The sequence below is a fragment of the Coregonus clupeaformis genome, unplaced genomic scaffold (assembly GCF_020615455.1).
Source record: "Coregonus clupeaformis isolate EN_2021a unplaced genomic scaffold, ASM2061545v1 scaf1787, whole genome shotgun sequence".
Classification (NCBI taxonomy): Eukaryota; Metazoa; Chordata; class Actinopteri; order Salmoniformes; family Salmonidae; genus Coregonus; species Coregonus clupeaformis.
Genome location: NW_025535241.1, coordinates 24,330 through 51,534, shown reverse-complemented (window position 1 = coordinate 51,534; position 27,205 = coordinate 24,330). Strand labels below are relative to the sequence as shown.

The 27,205-nt window shown below is 45.1% G+C and overlaps 1 protein-coding gene and 1 long non-coding RNA gene across 2 annotated transcripts; one reads left to right on the top strand and one right to left on the bottom strand.

Annotated features, from left to right (window-relative positions):
- Positions 1-4,471: 4,471 nt before the first annotated feature.
- LOC121559098 lies at positions 4,472-5,558 on the top strand. Its single transcript, XM_045218763.1, has 3 exons — positions 4,472-4,562; positions 5,062-5,126; positions 5,390-5,558. Exons 1-3 carry the CDS (start codon positions 4,475-4,477, stop codon positions 5,546-5,548), a joined length of 312 nt encoding a protein of 103 aa, XP_045074698.1. The 5' UTR covers positions 4,472-4,474; the 3' UTR covers positions 5,549-5,558.
- A 6,028-nt stretch (positions 5,559-11,586) lies between these two features.
- Positions 11,587-12,586, bottom strand: LOC123487548. Its single transcript, XR_006659821.1, has 3 exons — positions 12,493-12,586; positions 12,001-12,065; positions 11,587-11,677 (listed from the first exon to the last, which is right to left on the bottom strand). It is a non-coding gene; the product is annotated as an uncharacterized LOC123487548 (long non-coding RNA).
- Positions 12,587-27,205: the final 14,619 nt, after the last annotated feature.

Below are 27,205 nucleotides of genomic sequence, written 5' to 3'. Positions count from 1 at the left end.
CAGGTCTGAGGGGAGGACTGAGGGGTTAAGGGGGGCTGGGTTTCAGGTCTGAGGGGAGGACTGAGGGGTTAAGGGGGGCCTGGGTTTCAGGTCTGAGGGGAGGACTGAGGGGTTAAGGGGGGCCTGGGTTTCAGGTCTGAGGGGAGGACTGAGGGGTTAAGGGGGGCCTGGGTTTCAGGTCTGAGGGGAGGACTGAGGGGTTAAGGGGGGCCTGGGTTTCAGGTCTGAGGGGAGGACTGAGGGGTTAAGGGGGCCTGGGTTTCAGGTCTGAGGGGAGGACTGAGGGGTTAAGGGGGGCCTGGGTTTCAGGTCTGAGGGGAGGACTGAGGGGTTAAGTGGGGCCTGGGTTTCAGGTCTGAGGGGAGGACTGAGGGGTTAATGGCGGCCTGGGTTTCAGGTCTGAGGGGAGGACTGAGGGGTTAAGGGGGGCCTGGGTTTCAGGTCAGAGGGGAGGACTGAGGGGTTAAGGGGAGCCTGGGTTTCAGGTCTGAGGGGAGGACTGATGGGTTAAGGGGGGCCTGGGTTTCAGGTCTGAGGGGAGGACTGAGGGGTTAAGGGGGGCCTGGGTTTCAGTTCAGTGTCAGGGTAGCTGGGTCTTTCAGTAACAGGGTCAGAGTAGCTGGGTCTTTCAGTAACAGGGTCAGAGTAGCTGGGTCTGTCAGTAACAGGGTCAGAGTAGCTGGGTCTTTCAGTAACAGGGTCAGAGTAGCTGGGTCTTTCAGTAACAGGGTCAGAGTAGCTGGGTCTTTCAGTAACAGGTTCAGAGTAGCTGGGTCTTTCAGTAACAGGGTCAGAGTAGCTGGGTCTGTCAGTAACAGGGTCAGAGTAGCTGGGTCTTTCACTAACAGGGTCAGAGTAGCTGGGTCTTTCAGTAACAGGGTCAGAGTAGCTGGGTCTTTCAGTAACAGGGTCAGAGTAGCTGGGTCTTTCAGTAACAGGGTCAGAGTAGCTGGGTCTGTCAGTAACAGGGTCAGAGTAGCTGGGTCTTTCAGTAAGACCCATCTTGAGACAGAGACCCATCTTGAGACAGAGACCTATCCTGAGACAGAGACCTATCCTGAGACAGAGACCTATCCTGAGACAGACCTATCCTGGCTCAACAGAGACCTATCCTGAGACAGAGACCTATCTTGAGACAGAGACCCATCTTGAGACAGAGACCTATATTGAGACAGAGACCTATCTTGAGACAGAGACCTATCCTGAGACAGAGACCTATCTTGAGACAGAGACCTATCTTGAGACAGAGACCTATCTTGAGACAGAGACCCATCTTGAGACAGAGACCCATCTTGAGACAGAGACCTCTCCTGAGACAGAGACCTATCCTGAGACAGAGACCTATCTTGAGACAGAGGCCTAAGATTGGCCTATATAACTGCAACCTGCCAGTATTAATGTTTGATTTATCAAATGATGAACATCCAGTAATCATAACATTTAAATCCTCACCATGATCTGTATGAGCTAATTGAGGCATCCCAAAATTATTATTTATCCACCACACATCTAGGCCTCACCAATGATGGACACCCTGAATTGAATGCAGCAAGAAATTACAATCAGAAACTACAATAACCATGATGATCTGGAGAAGATGTGATGGTACATTCAAGTCAATTATAGTTTAAGAGCTATGCCATTTGTAGTTCTTTATCTTTGTGGATGTAGTTCTGTATCTAACGATCTCTTTTTCTTCAGGATTAGTGGGAAAACAAATAGGACATAGACAGAGATATGATGCACTCAGTGAGAACATGTGTGACATCATCAGGAGAATAGCAGCACCATGGGGGAACAACTACTTATAACTTGGATGTACTCTCTTCCTCAGGCCAAATGGTAGACAGACAAACAGACAAACAGAGAGACAGACATCACCATGGCAACTGCAACAGGATGTCAGTGTGGGTTTCCTGTGTACTGAGTGTGTCTTCTCAGCCAATCAGTGACTAGCTCTTATATGAGTACTGTAATGCCAACATCATAATATCAGACTTACCAACATTAGTAGTGGTCAATGTATGTATCTTTTTACATGAGTGCACATATATGTGGGTATATTGGAGTGTGTCCATATGATTGTATATCATGTATAGTCCTATGTCTGTGGTTGTGGTTTACTCAGCTAGTGCTTCTGCTCTGTAGGGGAGGGGTTAAGGGGGGCTGGGTTTCAGGTCTGAGGAAAGAGCAGTGAGCTGGGTCTGTCAGTAACAGGGTCAGAGTAGCTGGGTCTGTCAGTAACAGGGTCAGAGTAGCTGGGTCTTTCAGTAACAGGGTCAGAGTAGCTGGGTCTGTCAGTAACAGGGTCAGAGTAGCTGGGTCTGTCAGTAACAGGCTCAGAATAGCTGGGTCTTTCAGTAACAGGGTCAGAGTAGCTGGGTCTTTCAGTAACAGGGTCAGAGTAGCTGGGTCTTTCAGTAACAGGGTCAGAGTAGCTGGGACTTTCAGTAACAGGGTCAGAGTAGCTGGGTCTTTCAGTAACAGGGTCAGAGTAGCTGGGTCTTTCAGTAACAGGGTCAGAGTAGCTGGGTCTTTCAGTAACAGGGTCAGAGTAGCTGGGTCTTTCAGTAACAGGGTCAGAGTAGCTGGGTCTTTCAGTAACAGGGTCAGAGTAGCTGGGTCTTTCATTAGTCCTACTTTCTGACTACAGATATAAAGTCCTATAGACCTACTTTAAGCCTCTGTATAAATGTATTTTCTTTGAGGTTTAAACGTCAACTCAGTCATCAAAATGTGTCTTTGTTTCTTCATAGAGTGTCTATAGGTCTCTTAAGATGTTGCTATCTAAGGTGAACACCTCAAAGCTGAATATTTTCCATTGACGTCATGTTGGTGTGAAGCCTGTTTACCTCGATTGTAGACCCTACTTTTCATGTCACACAACATCGGTTTCCGAGAAAAGGACCACAAGCTGAAAACTTTCCACTCGATCGAACCAATCGCTGCTCGTATGTCCTTTCATGGTAAAGTATGTTAAACCATGAACACGGAAATACGCAGCAAAGACCTTGTTACTCAAAGACCCAGCTACTCTCTGACAGTCACCATCAGACCATCAGACCACCAGATGGACAGGCTGTGTGTTGCTCTGATTGCATTCTTATGTGAGTAACTTGTTTTACTGGGCCTTATAGCTGGATGATAGCTGATTTCTTGATGTGGTTTTATAGTTGACTAGATCTGTTGTCTTATTATTGTGATATTGTGATCACTGTGGTAAAGAATGAGGTTAATCTTTCCATGTGGAGAAGTTTATGATATCAAAGTGACATTCTGTGACTCATCCAAACAATGTTCCTCTGCTACCTGTAGGTGCTGTTTCCTCCAGGCAGTTCATCCTAACACTGTTCCTCTGCTACCTGTAGGTGCTGTTTCCTCCAGTCAGTTCATCCTAACACTGGTCCTCTGCTACGTGTAGGTGCTGTTTCCTCCAGTCAGTTCATCCTAACACTGGTCCTCTGCTACCTGTAGGTGCTGTTTCCTCCAGTCAGTTCATCCTAACACTGTTCCTCTGCTACATGTAGGTGCTGTTTCCTCCAGTCAGTTCATCCTAACACTGGTCCTCTGCTACGTGTAGGTGCTGTTTCCTCCAGTCAGTTCATCCTAACACTGGTCCTCTGCTACCTGTAGGTGCTGTTTCCTCCAGTCAGTTCATCCTAACACTGTTCCTCTGCTACCTGTAGGTGCTGTTTCCTCCAGTCAGTTCATCCTAACACTGTTCCTCTGCTTCCTGTAGGTGCTGTTTCCTCCAGTCAGGATGGGATCTCTGCAGCAGAGGTGGAGCTGAGAGTCAGACCAGGAGACAACATCACTCTCTACTGTGATTGCAACATAACTACTGGAGTATACATTATGTGGTTCAGGAACTGTTCTCACAAGTACCAGCCACCTCTTGTTATTTCAACTTACAACGTTTACCAAAATCTTCAGGACATTTCTGATAATCCCAACCCTTTCCCTGGATATAATGTGGTGTGGAACCCCTCTAACAACTCCTATGATCTACTGATTGAGAACATCACTGGATCTGACCTGGGACTCTACCACTGTGGGACTGTGGAGACTAACGTGGTGGATGGAGGGAAAACTAAATTAATTGAACAGAAAGAGGTCTACCACTATGGAAACATCACCACTAGGATTTCACTTGGTAAGAACAATTATTATTCTATATATAGATCTTCTGGCTGTATCTTTAGTATTATTCATATTGTATTAGTATTGGCGTGTCTGGGTTCCATTAAATGTTATTTTGAATCAATCATCCGAGGCTGATCTAGGGTAATAAAACATTGCCTCAAGATCATCTGTAAACATCCAATCAGCAGTAGATAATTGACAACTCACTCTAAGAGAGTAGTTCTGTTTGTGTTTAATGTTTTGTCCAGACGTCAGTCCTCCTGAGTCCCCCTCCTCCCCTCCTCCTGAGTCCCCCTCCTCCTCTCCTGATGTAGACTGTGGACTGTGTTGGATGTTGCTGTTCAGTCTGTGTCCTGTGTCTGCTCTCCTCTCCTCCCTCCTCTCCTCTTTCTGTGTCTACTCCTTCTGCAGAACAACAGGTAAACTCACTCTCTCACTCTCTGTCAGGATTCAACTTTTCACTCATTCATTTTTTAAGTCATTATTTAAGCCACCCCGTCTTGCTGTAAGTAATCAAGAAGCCGCCCCCAGGAGAGACAAAGGGTTTAGCCTGAACTCTGTTCAACCCCGGCTCGTTCCCGGGATTTGCCTACGGGGAGCCACAGGGTCACAGTCTGGTTTCAGTCCCTGATAAGATAAGACAACTGTAGAATCTGACCCGAACACAGGTCAGATGCCCATTTCACACACACGAACCCAGTGAGAGGAACCAATTCAGTTCTCGCACAGCAACAGCGATCTACCAATCTAAAACCCATATCAATGTAAAAATCCACATCACCAATCAACCATCAATCAATCAATCAAATATTCTTTCAAATTCTCTGGTAAACTAATGTAGACCAGGTTAAATAGACAGCTCAATATCAGATGTGTTCTTTACTTGTTGTTTTAATGGTGATAACTCTTCCTCTGCAGCTGCAGCTGAGACTCAGGTTCCTCTGAACAGGACGACCACCAGGGGAAGTGACAGCAGAGAGAAGGTATAGTCAGAATCTTTGTTGTAGTTCTTTGACTGGTGGCCATCTTTATTTGTAGTCCATGTTATTTGTAACCCAGTACTACTCAAAGCAGTGGCAAGTATAGTAATTAAAAACTAAAGGAATTAGCAGTAAAACATAATAATATGATGAATTACATGAAATAATCATAATGTATGATTATATATTAGTAACATTAACAGTTTAATTGTAAAGTCTCTCTCTCTCTCTCTCTCTCTCTCGCTCGCTCGCTCGCTCGCTCTCAGGAGGAAGGAGATCTGTGTTATGCCTCGTTGGATATCCGTCAGGGACAGAGGAGACCAAAGAAGAAGAAGAGAGTCCAGAACTCTGACTTCAGTACTTACACAGCCATCAATACCAGCAGAGTGAGATCTATACCAGCCATCAATACCAGCAGAGTGTGAGACCTATACCCTCCATCAATACCAGCAGAGTGAGACCTATACCAGCCATCAATACCAGCAGAGTGAGACCTATACCATCCATCAATACCAGCAGAGTGTGAGACCTATACCAGCCATCAATACCAGCAGAGTGTGAGACCTATACCCTCCATCAATACCAGCAGAGTGTGACCTATACCCTCCATCAATACCAGCAGAGTGTGACCTATACCCTCCATCAATACCAGCAGAGTGTGAGACCTATACCAGCCATCAATACCAGCAGAGTGAGACCTTTACCATCCATCAATACCAGCAGAGTGTGAGACTTTAAGCATCATAGACTTAACTGGGAGGACAAGGATTTTGATGTTTTTACCAGTTTTATTTTTGATGGAATAATTTTAACTTCCAATATATTTGTCTCTCGCTCAACGACAATGAGTTTAGAATTTATTTGTATTATTTTGTATCTTTTTTTGCCTTTTATAATTATTACAATTGATGTTTTTAAGCTTGCATTAATTTAACTGTAGAACGCACCTGCATTGAATCTATCAGAGTAAAATAATATTTTCAAAACATCAGGAAATATGGTCATATATATTTTTGTAAAGGGAACTGATATGTTTTAAATGTACCTTGAATAAATATTGATTTAGTTTAATTTGATTTACTGATTTTACTTTCATTGCCGTAAGCATTTAGAATTGATTATAAAATTAGGTGTGGTGAAATGTGAAGACACTGCTTGTATCAAAAAGAGATAAAGTGACAGCGCTACTTGCAAGACAGATGATCCAAGACTGACGTAGTTTACCCCTATGGAACGTTTAGGTTTTGCCCTAGCACTACACAGCTGAATCAAATAATCAACGCTTGATGATTAATTAATTATTTAATTATTTAAATTTGCACTCCTTGGGGTCCCCAGGCCCAAGTTTGGGAAATTCTGCCCTATGGTCTCCTCAATGTTAAGGTCATGCCATTCTGTTTGAAAAGGCTCTAGCAACCTTTCAGATAGGTTTTTGTTTGAGAGTGTGGCTTATATACTAAGAGGGTTGGCTTAGAAGTGACAAGGGTGTGATTAATATGCTAATGGGGTGTGTCTTTAGAGGAAGACAGATGCTGAACAGAACCACAGCAGTTTCCATGGTTTCATACAAACACCTAGCCTATGGTTGAAGTTGACTAAAAGTAGCTCAGTAAAGCTTTAAAACACATTCTCAATAGAGATACATAGAGAAGTCAGGTGAATTATACCACAGAACATTATAATCTCTGAAAAACACAATTTCATTTCAACATATATATATATGATTATGATTATTTATTATTATTATTTATTTATGGTCTGAGCTGGGTCCTGGTGGTGGTCTCCAGAGCTTTGTTTCTGTTCCTCATTCCTGCTGCCTTCTGGGTCGGGAACACACACGGTGGGTCAGGACATGGGGATACTCATATCTGTTTGTTATCAGAACTCAGGATAAGACCCAGATGCAGACAGTTCGAATCACAGATGTTTATTAACAAAACAGGGGGCAGCAGACGACAGGTCAAGGGCAGGCAGAGGTTGGTAATCCAGGGCAGAGACAGTAAAATACAGAACGGCAGGCAGAGGTCGGTAATCCAGGGCAGAGACAGTAAAATACAGAACAGCAGGCAGAGGTCGGTAATCCAGGGCAGAGACAGTAAGATACAGAACGGCAGGCAGGGTCAGGATAGGGCAGTCAGAGTAGGCTTGACGAGACAAGAGGAGACAGAGGGCTGTGAGACAGAGGTTTACAATCCTTGATACATGAAAAGTGGGATGTATACAGAGGGTGCTGGGCAACAGAAGACGAACAGCAGAGGGGCTAAGGATCTTAGAGATGGGGAAAGGTCCGATAAAATGGGGGGAAAGTTTGCTGGACTCCACCCGGAGGGGCAGATCCCGAGTGGACATCCATACCCTCTGCCCGAGACGATAACGGGGAGCCGGGGTCCGGTGGCGGTCCGCCTGTCATCGATACCTGGAGGGGGTCTTGAGAAGAGCAGACCGGGCTCTCTTCTAGGTACGGCCACAGCTCAGGGAAGAGCGTGGGGCTGATAACCCATCGAACACTCGAAAGGCGAGAGACCAGTGGCTGAGCAGGGGAGGGTGTTGCGTGCGTATTCTACCTACACGAGTTGCTGGCTCCAGGTGTTGAACCGGGTGAACAGCAGGGCCCATCGAGCTAGCCTGGAGTTAAGCCGCTTGGCAGTGTGCAAATATTCCAGGTTCTTGTGATCCGTCCACACAATGAATGGATGTTCCGCCCCCTCTAACCAGCGCCCCCACTCCTCCAATGCCATCTTCACCGCGAGTAGTTCTCGATTCCCCACCTCATAATTCCTCTCCTTGGCGTTAAGACGATGGGAGAAGAAGGAGCAGGGATGCAGCTTAAGGTCCAGGGCAGAACACTGGGACAGGACGGCCCCAACTCCGACATCCAAAGGGTCTACCTCCACCACGAACTGACGGGACGGGGTCCGGATGGATTCATATTGGAGCTGTGGTGAAGCGGTGCTTAAGGTCCAGGAACTCCCGGTCAGCAGCTGGGGACTACGTGAACGGGACCATGGGAGAGGTGATTGCTGAAAGGGGGGAATTCAGGGTGCTGTAACCAGGGTGCTATAACCAGGGTGCTGTAACAAGGGGTGCGAAGGTGAATGGAAAGATACTGGAGCGACAAACCGCCCTTGCTGTCTCTGTCTGGCCGGTTCCCGTCTCTCCATTGGGATTCTCTGCTTCTGACCCCTTTTTTTGGAGGCTGAGTCACTGGCTTACTGGTGCTTTCCATGCCGTCCCTAGGACGGGTACGTTACTTGAGTGGGTTGAGTCACTGACGTGATCTTCCTGTCCAGTTTGTCGCCCCCTCGGGCTCATGCAGTGGAGGAGATCTTCATGGGCTATTCTCAGCCTTGTCTCAAGGTAGTAGGTTGGTGGTCTGTTGATATCCCTCTGGTGGTGTGGGGGCTGTGCTTTGGCAAAGTGGGTGGGGTTATATCCTGCCTGGTTGGCCCTGTCTGAGGGTATCGTTGGACGGGGCCACAGTGTCTCCCAACCCCCCCTGTCTCAGCCTCCAGTATCTATGCTGCAATAGTCTATGTGCCGGGGGGCTAGGGTCAGTCTGTTATATCTGGTGTTATTCTCCTGTCTTATCCGGTGTCTTGTGTGAATTTAAGTATGCTCCCTCTAATTCTCTCTCTCTCCCTCCCTTCCCGGAGGACCTGAGCCCTAGGACCATGCCTCAGGACTACCTGGCCTGATGACTCCTTACTGTCCCCAGTCCACCTGGTCGTGCTGCTGCTCCAGTTTCCACTGTTCTGCCTGCGGCTATGGAACCCTGACCTGTTCACCGGACGTGCTACCTTGTCCCAGACCTGCTGTTTTCAACTCTCTCGCTCTACCGCACCTGCTATTTCAACCTCTAAATGCCAGGCTATGAAAAGCCAAGTGACATTTACTCCTGATGTACTGACCTGTTGCAACCTCTACAACCGCTGTGATTATTATTTGACCCTGCTGGTCATCTATGAACGTTTGAACATCTTGGAGAAAAATCAGGCCTTAATGACCATGTACTGTTATAATCTCCACAGCCAGAAGGGGACTGGCCCCCCCTCAGAACATGGTTCCTCTCTAGGTTTTTTCCTAGGTTTCTGCCTTTCTAGGGAGTTTTTCCTAGCCACTGTGCTTCTACATCTGCATTGCTTACTGCTTGGGGTTTTAGGCTGGGTTTCTGTATAGCACTTTGTGACATCTGCTGATGTAAAAAGGGCTTCATAAATTAATTTGATTGATTGAACAGATCAGGGTGTGACATTTGTGTTAACATAACTTTTCATCCAGTACTGTGATGTGACAACAGTTTAACATGTTGTGTTGTTGTTGTTGTTGTGTTAAAACCAGGAGGTGGTAAGGAGAAGAGGGAAGTCCAGAAAAGAAGCAAAGGCCAGTCATTCTGAATTGAACTTCTCTTCTACGTGTCCAATGAGATCAGCATGATCTAATTTCCTCAAATGAAAGGGATGTTTTTTCAGAGACTACTGTTCTGTGGTATAATTAACCTTATTTCGCTATGTAACTCTATTGAGCATGTGGTTTCACTGAACGCTTTACTGAGCTACAGTACATTTAAGACACTTAAAATGTTCAACCATAGGCTAGGTCAGGGCTCTCCAACCCAGTTCGTGGAGATCTACTCTCCTGTAGGTTTTCGCTCCAACCCCAGTTGTAACTAACCTGATTCAGTTTATCAACCAGCTGATTATTAGAATCAGGTGTGCTAAATTAGAGTTGGATTGAAAACCAACAGAACGGTAGCTTTCCAGGAACAAGGTTAATCCTTAAGTGTCTGAGTAACATAATAAAAAAATCCCCATCAAAATCCGAGATTTTTGCATATCCTACCTTTCAATATCCTGCCTTCCGCATCCGAGGTGCAATGTGGCCGAGCTACAGCGGTTTTTGTCGGACTGCTCACCAAAACGTCTGTAGCGTCCGAACGGTTTGTCCGAGAAACTAATATGACCCCACTGTGGAAAGGGGAGACTCACAAATACGATGATGTTCTCCGTTTTGGTCTACAACCCCCTAAAGTGCCACAGGGCTCGTCTGAAGGTAACCCATACAAATGAATGGAAGTATGGAGGTAGTTTGGTGCCAACAAAAATAAGAGCTTAAATATGTCCCACAAAACTAAAATATTCCCTGAGCTTTCAGACACTTCAAACTTATGATTTATTTTGTGACAGTCTTTTTTGCCATTTATGAATGTGTTATTCAATGTGTTTCTATGGGCTATAGTAGTCAAGGCCAAATTAAATATTTAACAAAAAAATGTTTTATATATATTTTTTTATACCTAAAGGGGTCCTAAAATTCTAAATCAAATAGCTAAATTATCCATGGTATGACCATCTTAAAACAATTCCATATGTTAGCTTAGTAAATAATGAAATACAATCTAATTAAACTGAATCAATATTTATTCAGCTACATTAACACATCAATACACTTAAAAAATGAAATACAATGAACTTTCACAACTACAACTACAAACTATAACTATATCAAGAGTTAATAAACCATATTCCCTGAGCTTAAAAACATTTTCTAAATCACTATTGTTATTATTATTAAAAGGCTACAGACAAAAGTTGTATGAAAATTATTTTAAAAGGTTAAACAAATATCCCCCCCAAAAATTAAGTAACTCGTAAAAATATGAAAACTGTTGTTTTTCCTCCCAGCTGCTGGTATTGATGGCTGATATAGGTCTCACTCTGCTGGTATTGATGGCTGGTATAGGTCTCACTCTGCTGGTATTGATGGCTGGTATAGGCCTCACACTCTGCTGGTATTGATGGCTGGTATAGGTCTCACTCTGTTAGTATTGATGGATGGTATAGATCTCACACTCTGCTGGTATTGATGGCTGGTATAGGTCTCACTCTGCTGGTATTGATAGCTGGTATAGGTCTCACACTCTGCTGGTATTGATGGATGGTATAGGTCTCACACTCTGCTGGTATTGATGGATGGTATAGGTCTCACACTCTGCTGGTATTGATGGATGGTATAGGTCTCACTCTGCTGGTATTGATGGCTGGTATAGGTCTCACTCTGTTGGTATTGATGGATGGTATAGATCTCACACTCTGCTGGTATTGATGGCTGGTATAGGTCTCACACTCTGCTGGTATTGATGGATGGTATAGGTCTCACACTCTGCTGGTATTGATGGATGGTATAGGTCTCACACTCTGCTGGTATTGATGGCTGGTATAGGTCTCACCCTCTGCTGGTATTGATGGAGGGTATAGGTCTCACTCTGTTGGTATTGATGGATGGTATAGGTCTCACACTCTGCTGGTATTGATGGCTGGTATAGGTCTCACCCTCTGCTGGTATTGATGGATGGTATAGGTCTCACCCTCTGCTGGTATTGATGGAGGGTATAGGTCTCACTCTGTTGGTATTGATGGATGGTAAAGGTCTCACACTCTGCTGGTATTGATGGCTGTGTAGGTTTTAAAGTCAGAGTTCTGGACTCTCTTCTTCTTCTTTGGTCTCCTCTGTCCCTGACGGATATCCAACGAGGCATAACACAGATCTCCTTCCTCCTGAGAGAGAGAGAGAGAGAGAGAGAGAGAGAGAGAGAGAGAGAGAGAGAGAGAGAGAGAGAGAGAGAGAGAGAGAGAGAGAGAGAGAGAGAGAGAGAGAGAGAGAGAGAGAGAGATTTTACAATTAATCTGTTAATATTATTCATATATAATCATACATTATTATTATTTCATGAAATGCATCATGTCACTATGTTTTACTGCTTATTACTTTAGTTTTTAATGAGTATACTCGCCAATGCTTTGAATAGTACTGGGTTACAAATCACATGGACTACAAATGGCCACCAGTCAAAGAACTACAACACCCATTCTGACTATACCTTCTCTCTGCTGTCACTTCCCCTGGTGGTAGTCCTGTTCAGAGGAACCTGAGTCTCAGCTGCAGCTGCAGAGGAAGAATTATCACAATTAAAACAACAAGTAAAGAACACATCTGATATTGAGCTGTCAATTTAACATGGTTTACATTAGTTTACCAGAGTATTTGAAAGAAGGTTTGATTGATTGATTGATTTATTGATGGCTGGTTTATTGATTGATTGATTATTTAATTGATTGATTGAGTTGGAGAGTAAAACAGATTAAGTGAGAGTGAATGTATACTAACTTTGTAAGTAAAATAATCCATTTTGTATATTATTGATGTTGTCAAAAATGGAAGTTTAGGATGTAGGATGTTCCTTACTTCAACAGTTAGTAAGATGGAATTTAAATCAATCAAATCGACAAAAGGAATGAGTGAGTCAGTGCATGCTATGAAATAGTGAAAGAAAAAAGAAAACATAATGCTATTAATAATGAAGTTAGTTTACCTGTTGTTCTGCAGAAGGAGTAGACACAGAAAGAGGAGAGGAGGGAGGAGAGGAGAGCAGACACAGGACACAGACTGAACAGCAACATCCAACACAGTCCACAGTCTACATCAGGAGAGGAGGAGGACTCAGGAGGACTGACGTCTGGACAAAACATTAAACACAAACAGAACTACTCTCTTAGAGTGAGTTGTCAATTATCTACTGCTGATTGGATGTTTACAGATGATCTTGAGGCAATGTTTTATGACCCTAGATCAGCCTCGGATGATTGATTCAAAATAACATTTAATGGAACCCAGACACACCAATACAAACACAATATGAATAATACTAAAGATACAGCCAGAAGATCTATATATAGAATAATATTAGTTCTTACCCAGTGAAATCCTAGTGGTGATGTTTCCATAGTGATAGACCCCTTTCTGTTTAATACCTCCTTTCCCTCCTTCATCCTCCACCTTGTACTCCTTAGTCCCACAGTAGTAGAGTCCCAGGTCAGATCCAGTGATGTTCTCAATCAGTAGATCATAGGAGTTGTTAGAGGGGTTCCACACCACATTATATCCAGGGAAAGGGTTGGGATTATCAGAAATGTCCTGAAGATTTTGGTAAACGTTGTAAGTTAAAATAACAAGAGGTGGCTGGTATTTGTGAGAACAGTTCCTATACCACATAATGTATACTCCAGTAGTTATGTTGCAGTCACAGTAGAGAGTGATGTTGTCTCCTGGTCTGACTCTCAGCTCCACCTCTGCTGCAGAGATCCCATCCTGACTGGAGGAAACAGCACCTACAGGTAGCAGAGGAACAGTGTTAGGATGAACTGACTGGAGGAAACAGCACCTACAGGTAGCAGAGGAACAGTGTTAGGATGAACTGACTGGAGGAAACAGCACCTACATGTAGCAGAGGAACAGTGTTAGGATGAACTGACTGGAGGAAACAGCACCTACAGGTAGCAGAGGAACAGTGTTAGGATGAACTGACTGGAGGAAACAGCACCTACAGGTAGCAGAGGAACAGTGTTAGGATGAACTGACTGGAGGAAACAGCACCTACAGGTAGCAGAGGAACAGTGTTAGGATGAACTGACTGGAGGAAACAGCACCTACAGGTTGCAGAGGAACAGTGTTAGGATGAACTGACTGGCGGAAACAGCATCTACAGGTAGCAGATGAACAGTGTTAGGATGAACTGACTGGAGGAAACAGCACCTACAGGTAGCAGATGAACAGTGTTAGGATGAACGCTACGAAACTACAACAATGTTAGAGACTTAAAGTCCCTTTACAATAAAGATGGCCTGCTATGCAGTTTCATGGCCTACAACACACAGAATAGACCACAGATTGGACTCTATGCCAAAAAATACCTTAAAATAACACAAATCAATTTTTTTTACAGTAAAGCAATGGGGACCATTCATTTTCATCTCAAATCGATCAATATAGACCTGTAATGTAAAAGTTTACTCACTTAACAGTGTGATCAGAGCGATACACAGCCTTCCCATCGTAGGGTCTGGTGGAGACTGTCTTAGAGTAGTAGAGGGGTATTTCCATTCTGGCGTAGGAGCATAGAGTTAGAAAGAAGGCCCGCCCCTAACATCTGCCCTCATGGCCTCAGTTGACTACTTCAATGATACTGCCCATGCTTAAACAGGCTTTGTGACAACACGTGCCCTCTACCCATCTCTATGTGTAGGAGGCAGTCATCATTTAACACCTTTGTTGAACCTCTTGATGCTAGTTTAGGCACACAGGTAGGACCCTCACACCAGACCTGGGTTCAGATACTATTTGAAATCTTTCAAAAACCTTGAGCGTTTGCTCTGGCCTGCCTGGAGTACCAGATGGTTGCGGTTAGAGACCATTCTATTGGTCCGTTTAGTCAGGCAAGCTCAATCAAGCACCGATTTAAGTATTTGAAATTATTTCAAATAGTAGTTGAACCCATATCTGTTCAGACCACATACCCTATAGTGCTGGATGGTATTGCACTCAAGACAACATGTTTAAGTTGCTATCTGGTTATCTGACTCTTCATACATTCATTTAATACTACTTCTATTGGGGACATTGAATGACATTCATGTACTGTTTTATCTTATCACAAGCTAAGGCCAAATAGGTAATAAAGCTTTTGGAAACAGTTGTGGTTTTCTGCAGGCCTGGCCTCCCACGCCTTGAACCTCCAGCCCATACCTCACTGAGCAGCAGCAGAGCTGAATCAACCACAGACTCACCTAGGCTTGCACTTTGCACACACATGTATACGCAGGCAAACCCACACACACACACACACGCACGCTCACACATACACTCACACACACAAACAGAGGCTAAGACGGTGTGGTTTAGATGTTGAGGGTGTGGTTTATATTTTAAGAGGGAGTGGTTTCGATGTTAAGAGGGTGTGGCTTAGATGTTAAGAAGGTGTGGTTTATTGACTAATAGGTGTGACATATATTGTAAGAGGGTGTGGTTTAGATTGTAAGAGGGTGTGGTTTAGATTGTAAGAGGGTGTGGTTTAGATTGTAAGAGGGTGTGGTTTAGATTGTAAGAGGGTGTGGTTTAGATTGTAAGAGGGTGTGGTTTAGATTGTAAGAGGGTGTGGTTTAGATTATAAGAGGGTGTGGTTTAGAGAGTTACAGAGATGCTGAGGAGAACCGCAACAGTTTCTACCTGTTTGAAGATGCTTGTCAGTAGCTCAGTAAAGCTTTCAACCACGTTCTCAATTGAGTTACACAGTGAAATCAAGTTAATCATACCACAGAACCATAGAATCTTTGTAAAATCAAGCATTTTTATTTCAAAAGATAGGTATTACAAAGCAAAATGTCACCAACGTAAATCACATATTAACAAAAGGTTAATCCAAAAAACACTTTATTGTCAAACAAACGGTTGGACATGTTTATACATCCTATGGGTGTCAGGTAGCTTAGTGGTTAGGAGCGTTGTGCCAGTAACCGAAAGGTCGCTGGTTCTAATCCCTGAGCCGACTAGGTGAAAAATCTGCCGATGTGCCCTTGAGCAAGGCACTTAACCCTAATTGCTCCTGTAAGTCGCTCTGGATAAGAGCGTCTGATAAGTGACTAAAATAAATAAAAAAAGATTCATAAAAGAAGTTTGTATTGGAAATTCACTGATGCATACTTTTATTAAAGCTGGTGTATGTGTAGAAAAGCAGTTGACTGGTCTCTGCTCTCTCAGGGAACATCGCAACTACAGTTGGTGTGAGGGACGGAGAGACAGGAAACCAGTAGTGTGAGGGACAGAGAGACAGGAAACCAGTGGCATGAGGGACGGAGAGACAGGAAACCAGTAGTGTGAGGGACAGAGAGACAGGATACCAGTGGTGTGAGGGACAGAGAGACAGGAAACCAGTGGTGTGAGGGACAGAGAGACAGGAAACCAGTGGTGTGAGGGACAGAGAGACAGGAAACCAGTAGTGTGAGGGACAGAGAGACAGGAAACCAGTGGTGTGAGGGACAGAGAGACAGGAAACCAGTAGTGTGAGGGACAGAGAGACAGGAAACCAGTGGCATGAGGGACAGAGAGACAGGAAACCAGTGGTGTGAGGGACAGAGAGACAGGATACCAGTGGTGTGAGGGGCAGAGAGACAGGAAACCAGTGGTGTGAGGGACAGAGAGACAGGATACCAGTGGTGTGAGGGACAGAGAGACAGGATACCAGTGGTGTGAGGGACAGAGAGACAGGATACCAGTGGTGTGAGGGACAGAGAGACAGGAAACCAGTGGTGTGAGGGGCAGAGAGACAGGAAACCAGTGGTGTGAGGGACAGAGAGACAGGATACCAGTGGTGTGAGGGGCAGAGAGACAGGAAACCAGTGGTGTAAGGGACAGAGAGACAGGAAACCAGTGGTGTGAGGGACAGAGAGACAGGAAACCAGTGGTGTGAGGGACAGAGAGACAGGAAACCAGTGGCGTGAGGGACGGAGAGATAGGAAACCAGTGGTGTGAGGGACAGAGAGACAGGAAACCAGTGGTGTGAGAGACAGAGAGACAGGAAACCAGTGGTGTGAGGGACAGAGAGCCAGGAAACCAGTGGTGTGAGGGACAGAGAGACAGGATACCAGTGGTTAAAGGGACAGAGAGAGGATACCAGTGGTTAAAGGGACAGAGAGACAGGATACCAGTGGTTAAAGGGACAGAGAGACAGGAAACCAGTGGTTAAAGGGACAGAGAGACAGGATACCAGTGGTGTGAGGGACAGAGAGACAGGAAACCAGTGGTGTGAGGGACGGAGAGACAGGAAACCAGTAGTGTGAGGGACAGAGAGACAGGAAACCAGTGGTGTGAGGGACAGAGAGACAGGAAACCAGTAGTGTGAGGGACAGAGAGACAGGAAACCAGTGGCATGAGGGACAGAGAGACAGGAAACCAGTAGTGTGAGGGACAGAGAGACAGGATACCAGTGGTGTGAGGGACAGAGAGACAGGAAACCAGTGGTGTGAGGGGCAGAGAGACAGGAAACCAGTGGTGTGAGGGACAGAGAGACAGGAAACCAGTGGTGTGAGGGACAGAGAGACAGGATACCAGTGGTGTGAGGGGCAGAGAGACAGGAAACCAGTGGTGTGAGGGACAGAGAGACAGGAAACCAGTAGTGTGAGGGACAGAGAGACAGGAAACCAGTGGCATGAGGGACAGAGAGACAGGATACCAGTGGTGTGAGGGACAGAGAGACAGGATACCAGTGGTGTGAGGGGCAGAGAGACAGGAAACCAGTGGTGTGAGGGACAGAGAGACAGGATACCAGTGGTGTGAGGGACAGAGAGACAGGATACCAGTGGTGTGAGGGACAGAGAGACAGGATACCAGTGGTGTGAGGGACAGAGAGACAGGAAACCAGTGGTGTGAGGGGCAGAGAGACAGGAAACCAGTGGTGTGAGGGACAGAGAGACAGGATACCAGTGGTGTGAGGGGCAGAGAGACAGGAAACCAGTGGTGTAAGGGACAGAGAGACAGGAAACCAGTGGTGTGAGGGGCAGAGAGACAGGAAACCAGTGTTGTGAGGGACAGAGAGACAGGAAACCAGTGGCGTGAGGGACGGAGAGATAGGAAACCAGTGGTGTGAGGGACAGAGAGACAGGAAACCAGTGGTGTGAGAGACAGAGAGACAGGAAACCAGTGGTGTGAGGGACAGAGAGCCAGGAAACCAGTGGTGTGAGGGACAGAGAGACAGGATACCAGTGGTTAAAGGGACAGAGAGAGGATACCAGTGGTTAAAGGGACAGAGAGACAGGATACCAGTGGTTAAAGGGACAGAGAGACAGGAAACCAGTGGTTAAAGGGACAGAGAGACAGGATACCAGTGGTGTGAGGGACAGAGAGACAGGAAACCAGTGGTGTGAGGGACAGAGAGACAGGATACCAGTGGTGTGAGGGACAGAGAGACAGGATACCAGTGGTGTGAGAGACAGAGAGACAGGATACCAGTGGTGTGAGGACAGAGAGACAGGATACCAGTGGTGTGAGAGACAGAGAGACAGGAGTCCAGTGGTGTGAGGGACAGAGACACAGGATACCAGTGGTGTGAGGGACAGAGAGACAGGATACCAGTGGTGTGAGGGACAGAGAGACAGGATACCAGTGGTGTGAGGGACAGAGAGACAGGATACCAGTGGTGTGAGAGACAGAGAGACAGGAGACCAGTGGTGTGAGGGACAGAGAGACAGGATACCAGTGGTGTGAGGGGCAGAGAGACAGGAAACCAGTGGTGTGAGGGACAGAGAGACAGGATACCAGTGGTGTGAGGGACAGAGAGACAGGATACCAGTGGTGTGAGGGACAGAGAGACAGGATACCAGTGTGGTTTTACATCTCTTGACTTGAGCGTCTTGAAGTTGGACAGTTAAAGGCTAGATGTGGAACACATCCAGGCTGAGATGGGCCTTCACCACACACGTAGAACTCACACCTCAAATTTGGAACGTTAGAGGTGTTGATGCATCTGAACGACGTTGTTTCACTCAAAATAATATTCTTAAAGCAGCATCCTGGTCCCACGTACAAACTATTTAATACTACACCTTACTGTACATCATGCATACCTGGAGAAATATTTTCTCTGTCTCTCTTTCTCTCTCTTTCGTTCTCTCTCTCTCACACACACACAAACACAAACGCACACGCACACATGCACACACAAACACACACGCACACACACACACACACACAGACACACACACACACACACACACACACACACACACACACACACACACACACACACACACACACACACACACACACACACACACACACACACACACCTGTCAGTGCAGAGCCACAGTGGCTGGCCAAGCAGTTGACGTGACAAGAAGATGGAGAAGTCTGTGGTTTGTAGAGACCTGAAAACCTCCACCTCCCTTAACCCAATGTAAGGATTTTCACACACGGCAATTGGCCTACACTCATGTAAAAAATGTTTTATGACAAGTGAGGTTTGCAGAGATGCATGTGTGAGAAATGTGTTGTTACTCCCACGTATGAAACACCACAGTGACGTCAGGGGGACAGGATATCATTGTGATTTTACTCAGTATGTGAGTTGCTTGCTCTGCAGTGGCAGTTGTCAATTTAAGAGGATGAGGATTGCAAAAATTGTTATGGTCATTTAGCTGATGAGAAAATGATGGGCCCTAATCAAAGAGTTATTGTCACGGCAGATCTGAACCCAGTTCTCCTACGGGAGACACCAACGTCTTGACCATTAGACCAAGAGGAAATTCCCTCTTGGGTGGAGGGCAGACACACATTTTGAAGTCGCAGGCAGGGCTACAACTCAATAGAGTTACATAGTGAGCCTGTATGCTATCCGTATGCTAGCCTGTATGCTAGCCTGAATGCTAGCCTGTATGCTATCTGGATGCTAGCCTGTATGCTATCTGTATGCTAGCCTGTATGCTAGCCTGTATGCTAGCCTGAATGCTAGCCTGTATGCTATCTGTATGCTAGCCTGTATGCTAGCCTGAATGCTAGCCTGTATGCTAGCCTGTATGCTATCCGTATGCTAGGCAGGGCTACAACTCACGTCCGCTACATTTACTCCCCCTTTGACACACACACACACGTCACGTGACAAGTAGATGGAAACAATTGTGGTTTCTACAGACCAGAAAACTACCCTTCAGAACTGAAGCCCCTCTAACCTCTCATTAACCTCTCTCCAACAGACCAGCATTGCTAGCTGAGTAAACCACAACAACACACATATGCATACATACACAATCATCACATAAACCCACATATGTACATACACAAACACTGATATATGCACACTACAAACACGTGCAAAAATACATTGACCACTACTAATGTTGGTAAGTCTGGTATTAGGATGTTGGCATTACAGTACTCATATAAGAGCTAGTCACTGATTGGCTGAAAAGACACACTCAGTACACAGGAAACCCACACTGACTTCCTGTTGCTGTTGCCATGGTGCTGCTATTCTCCTGATGATGAGCTCACACATGTTCACACCGAGTGCATCATATCTCTGTCCATGTCCTGTTTGTTTTCCCACTGATCCTGAATAAAAAGGAGATCGTTAGATACAGAAATACATCCACAAAGATAAAGAACTACAATTGGCCTAGCCGTTGAACTACAATTGGCTTGGATGTACAATCACATACTCTCCAGAGAATCATGGTTATTGTAGTTTGTTATTGTGGCGCCTTCATTTCAGGGTGTCCAAGGTTGGTGAGGGCTATATGCTAGGTGGATAGATATAAATATTAGAGTAATAAATATTATACTATAAATATAAATACTACATTTAGTAAATACAATTAGCTCATACAGATCATGGTGAGGTTTCAAATGTTATGATAACTGGATGTTCATCGTTTCATAAATCAAACATTAATACTGGCATATAGAGGCCAACTGTAGTTCTAGAGGCCAACCTTAGGACTCAACAATCTTTTCTTAGGGGGTCAAAAGTGACACCAGAATGAGTGTTTGGTTCTTCATGTTGTGTTTAATGATGTTGAAGCAGGTTGACTTGACCAGGTGTTGCTTTCTACAGTGACCACCTCAAAGCTGACGTACCTCGATCCCCTTTCATGTCACACAACATAGCTTTCAGAGGAAAGGACCACAAGCTGAAAACGTTCCATTCGATCGAACCAATCGCTGCTCGTATGCCCTTTCATGGTAACGTACATCTAGTCATGAACACGGAAATACTCAACAAAGACCCAGCTACTCTCTGACAGTCACCATAACACCATCAGACCACGAGATGGACAGGCTGTGTGTTGCTCTCATCACACTCTTATGTAAGTAGCCTGCACATTTGTTTTACTGGGCCTCATAGCTGCATGATAGCTCATCGTTTGATGTGGTTTTATAGTTGTCTACATTTAGTAACCTTAAGCGTATGTGATGTTTCTCTGCATGCTATCTTTGCCTATGGCGGAGGATGGCATGCCATAGATCTCTGTTGTTGCCATAGCTCTGTGTTGTTGCCATAGCGCTCTGTTGTTGCCATAGCGCTCTGTAGTTGCCATAGCGCTCTGTAGTTACCATAGCTCTCTGTTGTTGCCATAGCTCTCTGTTGTTGCCATAGTGCTCTGTAGTTACCATAGCTCTCTGTTGTTGCCATAGCTCTCTGTTGTTGCCATAGCTATCTGTAGTTGCCATAGCTCTGTAGTTGCCATAGTTCTCTGTTGTTGCCATAGTTCTCTGTTGTTGCCATAGCTCTGTGTTGTTGCAATAGCTCTGTAGTTGCCAGTTCTCTGTGGTTGCCATAGCTCAAGTAGTTGCCATATTTATCTGTTGTTGCCATAGTTCTCTGTTGTTGCCATAGCTCTGTGTTGTTGCCATAGCTCTATGTTGTTGCCATAGCTCTGTGATGTTGCCATAGCGCTCTGTTGTTGCCATAGCTCTCTGTTGTTGCCATAGCTCTGTGTTGTTGCCATAGCTCTGTGTTGTTGCCATAGCTCTGTGTTGTTGCCATAGCTCTGTGTTGTTGCCATAGCTCTGTGTTGTTGCCATAGCTCTGTGTTGTTGCCATAGCTCTGTGTTGTTGCCATAGCGCTCTGTTGTTGCCATAGCTCTATGTTGTTGCCATAGCTCTGTGTTGTTGCCATAGCGCTCTGTTGTTGCCATAGCTCTCTGTTGTTGCCATAGCTCTGTGTTGTTGCCATAGCTCTCTGTTGTTGCCATAGCTCTGTGTTGTTGCCATAGCTCTCTGTTGTTGCCATAGCTCTGTGTTGTTGCCATAGCTCTGTGTTGTTGCCATAGCTCTGTGTTGTTGCCATAGCTATCTGTTGTTGCCATATCTCTCTGTTGTTGCCATAGCTCTGTGTTGTTGCCATAGCTCTGTGTTGTTGCCATAGCTCTGTGTTGTTGCCATAGCTCTCTGTTGTTGCCATAGCTCTCTGTTGTTGCCATAGCGCTCTGTTGTTGCCATAGCTCTGTGTTGTTGCCATAGCTCTGTGTTGTTGCCATAGCTCTGTGTTGTTGCCATAGCTATCTGTTGTTGCCATAGCTCTGTGTTGTTGCCATAGCTCTGTGTTGTTGCCATAGTTCTGTGTTGTTGCCATAGCTCTGTGTTGTTGCCATAGCTCTCTGTTGTTGCCATAGCTCTGTGTTGTTGCCATAGCTCTGTGTTGTGGCCATAGCTCTCTGTTGTTGCCATAGCTCTCTGTTGTTGCCATAGCTCTGTGTTGTTGCCATAGCTCTCTGTTGTTGCCATAGCTATGTGTTGTTGCCATAGCTCTGTGATGTTGCCATAGCTCTGTGTTGTTGCCATAGCTCTGTGTTGTTGCCATAGCTCTGTGTTGTTGCCATAGCTCTGTGTTGTTGCCATAGCTCTGTGTTGTTGCCATAGCTCTGTGTTGTTGCCATAGCTCTCTGTGTTGTTGCCATAGCTCTCTGTTGTTGCCATAGCTCTGTGTTGTTGCCATAGCGCTCTGTTGTTGCCATAGCTCTGTGTTGTTGCCATAGCTCTGTGATGTTGCCATAGCTCTGTGTTGTTGCCATAGCTCTGTGTTGTTGCCATAGCTCTGTGTTGTTGCCATAGCTCTGTGTTGTTGCCATAGTTCTGTGTTGTTGCCATAGCTCTGTGTTGTTGCCATAGCTATGTGTTGTTGCCATAGCTCTGTGATGTTGCCATAGCTCTGTGTTGTTGCCATAGCTCTGTGTTGTTGCCATAGCTCTGTGTTGTTGCCATAGCTCTGTGTTGTTGCCATAGCTCTGTGTTGTTGCCATAGCTCTGTGTTGTTGCCATAGCTCTCTGTTGTTGCCATAGCTCTCTGTTGTTGCCATAGCTCTGTGTTGTTGCCATAGCGCTCTGTTGTTGCCATAGCTCTGTGTTGTTGCCATAGCTCTGTGATGTTGCCATAGCTCTGTGTTGTTGCCATAGCTCTCTGTTGTTGCCATAGCTCTGTGTTGTTGCCATAGCTCTCTGTTGTTGCCATAGCTCTGTGTTGTTGCCATAGCTCTGTGATGTTGCCATAGCTCTGTGATGTTGCCATAGCTCTGTGTTGTTGCCATAGCTCTGTGTTGTTGCCATAGCTCTCTGTTGTTGCCATAGCTCTGTGTTGTTGCCATAGCTCTCTGTTGTTGCCATAGCTCTGTGTTGTTGCCATAGCGCTCTGTTGTTGCCATAGCTCTGTGTTGTTGCCATAGCTCTGTGATGTTGCCATAGCTCTGTGATGTTGCCATAGCTCTGTGTTGTTGCCATAGCTCTGTGTTGTTGCCATAGCTCTCTGTTGTTGCCATAGCTCTGTGTTGTTGCCATAGCTCTGTGTTGTTGCCATAGTTCTGTGTTGTTGCCATAGCTCTGTGATGTTGCCATAGCTCTCTGTAGTTGCCATAGCTCTGTGTTGTTGCCATAGCTCTGTGTTGTTGCCATAGTTCTGTGTTGTTGCCATAGCTCTGTGATGTTGCCATAGCTCTCTGTTGTTGCCATAGCTCTGTGTTGTGGCCATAGCGCTCTGTTCTGAGACCAGTGTCTAGGCAGATGTTGTCCACGTAGGTTTCATGTGGTTTTCCTGAGAGGGTTCCCACAATATGAGACTGTAGAACGTTAATAATATCCTAACAAGATTCTGGTTCTTTGTAACACTGTTACTCTGTTACCTGTAGGTGCTGTTTCCTCCAGTCAGTTCATCCTAACACTGTTACTCTGCTACCTGTAGGTGCTGTTTCCTCCAGTCAGTTCATCCTAACACTGTTCCTCTGCTACCTGTAGGTGCTGTTTCCTCCAGTCAGTTCATCCTAACACTGTTCCTCTGCTACCTGTAGGTGCTGTTTCCTCCAGTCAGTTCATCCTAACACTGTTCCTCTGCTACCTGTAGGTGCTGTTTCCTCCAGTCAGTTCATCCTAACACTGTTCCTTCCTCTGCTACCTGTAGGTGCTGTTTCCTCCAGTCAGTTCATCCTAACACTGTTCCTCTGCTACCTGTAGGTGCTGTTTCCTCCAGTCAGTTCATCCTAACACTGTTCCTTCCTCTGCTACCTGTAGGTGCTGTTTCCTCCAGTCAGTTCATCCTAACACTGTTCCTCTGCTACCTGTAGGTGCTGTTTCCTCCAGTCCGGATGGGATCTCTGGAGCAGAGGTGGAGCTGAGAGTCAGACCAGGAGACAACGTTGTTCTTCACTGTGATGTCAAACACTATGATAAAACACATTGGCATAGAAACATCTCCATTGAGAATGGGGGTAGTTTCAGTGTTTCAAACCGGGATATAATGGACAATCTTGTCCCTCGCTTCTATCTCCTGTGGCGTTCTCAACAGTTCTGGGATCTACTGATTGAGAATGTCACTGAATCTGACCTGGGACTCTACTACTGTGGGAGTTGGAAGAAAAGGTTGCTAAACTGGGAAGGGGATCACGATAAAGTAGAAAGGCTCATATATGGAAATGGAAATGTCAACACCAGACTTTCATTTGGTTAGAACATACTCCCTTAACAAATATATTTATAGAAGTCGTAATGCCAGAGAAAAGGATCACAATGAGGGACAAGGTTCTTAATGTATTTTTGTGTTTATGTCCAGAAACCAGTCCTCCTGAGTCCTCCTCCCCTCCTCCCCTCCTCCTGAGTCCTCCTCCTCCCCTCCTCCTGAGTCCTCCTCCTCCCCTCCTCCTGAGTCCTCCTCCTCCTCTCCTGATGTAGACTGTGGACTGTGTTGGATTGGACACTCTAAGAGAGTAGTTCTGTTTGTGTGTAATGTTTTGTCCAGACGTCAGTCCTCCTGAGTCCCCCTCCTCCTCTCCTGATGTAGACTGTGGACTGTGTTGGATGTTGCTGTTCAGTCTGTGTCCTGTGTCTGCTCTCCTCTCCTCCCTCCTCTCCTCTTCCTGTGTCTACTCCTTCTGCAGAACAACAGGTACACTCACTCTCTCACTCTCTGTCAGGAGTCACTTAGTCACTCATTCATTTTTTAAGTCTGGGTATTCCTAATCAACCTTTCTTATTATTCAAATAATTAGCTATGTTTTTAACCTTCGTTTGAAAAGCATCTTGACCACAATATGTAAACATCTACTTACTTTGAACTGATGTGTCCTAGTTTGACCTCAAACGTGGTGTTTTAATGGTGAGAACTCTCCCTCTGCAGCTCCAACTGAGACTCAGGTTCCTCTGAACAGGACTACGACCAGGGGAAGTGACAGCAGTGTGCAGACTACAGTCAAGGTGGGTGTTGTAGTTTTATTTTTGGTAGTCATCTTGATTTGTAGTCAATGTGTTTGGCAACCCAGCCTTATTCAAATACTTTTTTCAATGTCAGATATGATCATTAAAAACAGAAGGAAAAAAGTAAAAATACATAATGTATAATCCTAATGTATGATCATATATAATTATTATTAACAGATTATTAATTTAATCTCTCACTCTCTCGCTCTCCTTGTCTCTCTTTCTCTCGCTCTCTCTGTCTCCTTGTCTCTCTCTCTTTCTCTCGCTCTCTCGCTCACTCTGACTTCAGTACCTATACATCCATCAATACCCGCAGATTGTGAGACCTATACCAGCCATCAATACCAGCAGAGTGAGACCTATACCATCCATCAATACCAGCAGAGTGTGAGACCTATACCAGCCATCAATACCAGCAGAGTGAGACCTATACCATCCATCAATACCAGCAGGGTGTGAGACCTATACCAGCCATCAATACCAGCAGAGTGTGAGACCTATACCAGCCATCAATACCAGCAGAGTGTGAGACCTATACCATCCATCAATACCAGCAGAGTGTGAGACCTATACCATCCATCAATATCAGCAGAGTGTGAGACCTATACCAGCCATCAATACCAGCAGAGTGAGACCTATACCATCCATCAATACCAGCAGAGTGAGAACTTTACCATCCATCAATACCAGCAGAGTGTGAGACCTATACCAGCCATCAATACCAGCAGAGTGAGACCTTTACCAGCCATCAATACCAGCAGAGTGTGAGACCTATACCAGCCATCAATACCAGCAGAGTGAGACCTATACCAGCCATCAATACCATCAGAGTGAGACCTATACCATCCATCAATACCAGCAGGGTGTGAGACCTATACCAGCCATCAATACCAACAGAGTGTGAGACCTATACCAGCCATCAATACCAGCAGAGTGTGAGACCTATACCATCCATCAATACCAGCAGAGTGTGAGACCTATACCATCCATCAATACCAGATGAGTGTGAGACCTATACCAGCCATCAATACCAGCAGAGTGAGACCTATACCATCCATCAATACCAGCAGGGTGTGAGACCTATACCAGCCATCAATACCAGCAGAGTGTGAGACCTATACCAGCCATCAATACCAGCAGAGTGTGAGACCTATACCATCCATCAATACCAGCAGAGTGTGAGACCTATACCATCCATCAATACCAGCAGAGTGTGAGACCTATACCAGCCATCAATACCAGCAGAGTGAGACCTATACCATCCATCAATACCAGCAGAGTGAGACCTTTACCATCCATCAATACCAGCAGAGTGTGAGACCTATACCAGCCATCAATACCAGCAGAGTGAGACCTTTACCAGCCATCAATACCAGCAGAGTGTGAGACCTATACCAGCCATCAATACCAGCAGAGTGAGACCTATACCAGCCATCAATACCAGCAGGGTGTGAGACCTATACCATCCATCAATACCAGCAGGGTGTTAGACTTGAACCATTATAGACTTTTATAGAGGACAAGAACTTTGATGTTATTACCACTTATTTTACTTTTTATGGAATAATTTTAACTTCCAATATCTTTCTCTCTCTCTCAACGTATGACAATGAGTTTAGAGTCATTTTATTATGGTTGAGTATTATTTTTTGCCTTTATAATTATTAAAATTGATGTTTTTAAGCTTGCATTAATTTGACTGTAGAACACACCTGCATTGAATCTATCAGAGTAAAATAATATTTTCAAAACTTCAGGAAATATGGTCATATATATTTTTGTAAAGGGAACTGATATGTTTTAAATGTACCTTGAATAAATATTGATTTAGTTTAATTTGATTTACTGATTTTACTTTCATTGCCGTAAGCATTTAAAATTGATTATAAAATTAGGTGTGGTGAATTATGAAGACACTGCTTGTATCAAAAAGAGATAAAGTGACAGCGCTACTTGCAAGACAGATGATCCAAGAGTGACGTAGTCTACCCCTATGGAACGTTTTGGTTTTTTAAAT

Excerpts from the sequence above, each read along its gene's own strand:
- LOC121559098 (XM_045218763.1), top strand. The coding sequence starts at position 4,475 with ATGTTGCTGTTCAGTCTGTGTCCTGTGTCTGCTCTCCTCTCCTCCCTC. Across the intron at positions 4,563-5,061 it reads CTCCTTCTGCAGAACAACAG|CTGCAGCTGAGACTCAGGTT; the intron begins GTAAACTCACTC and ends CTTCCTCTGCAG. Across the intron at positions 5,127-5,389 it reads GAAGTGACAGCAGAGAGAAG|GAGGAAGGAGATCTGTGTTA; the intron begins GTATAGTCAGAA and ends GCTCGCTCTCAG.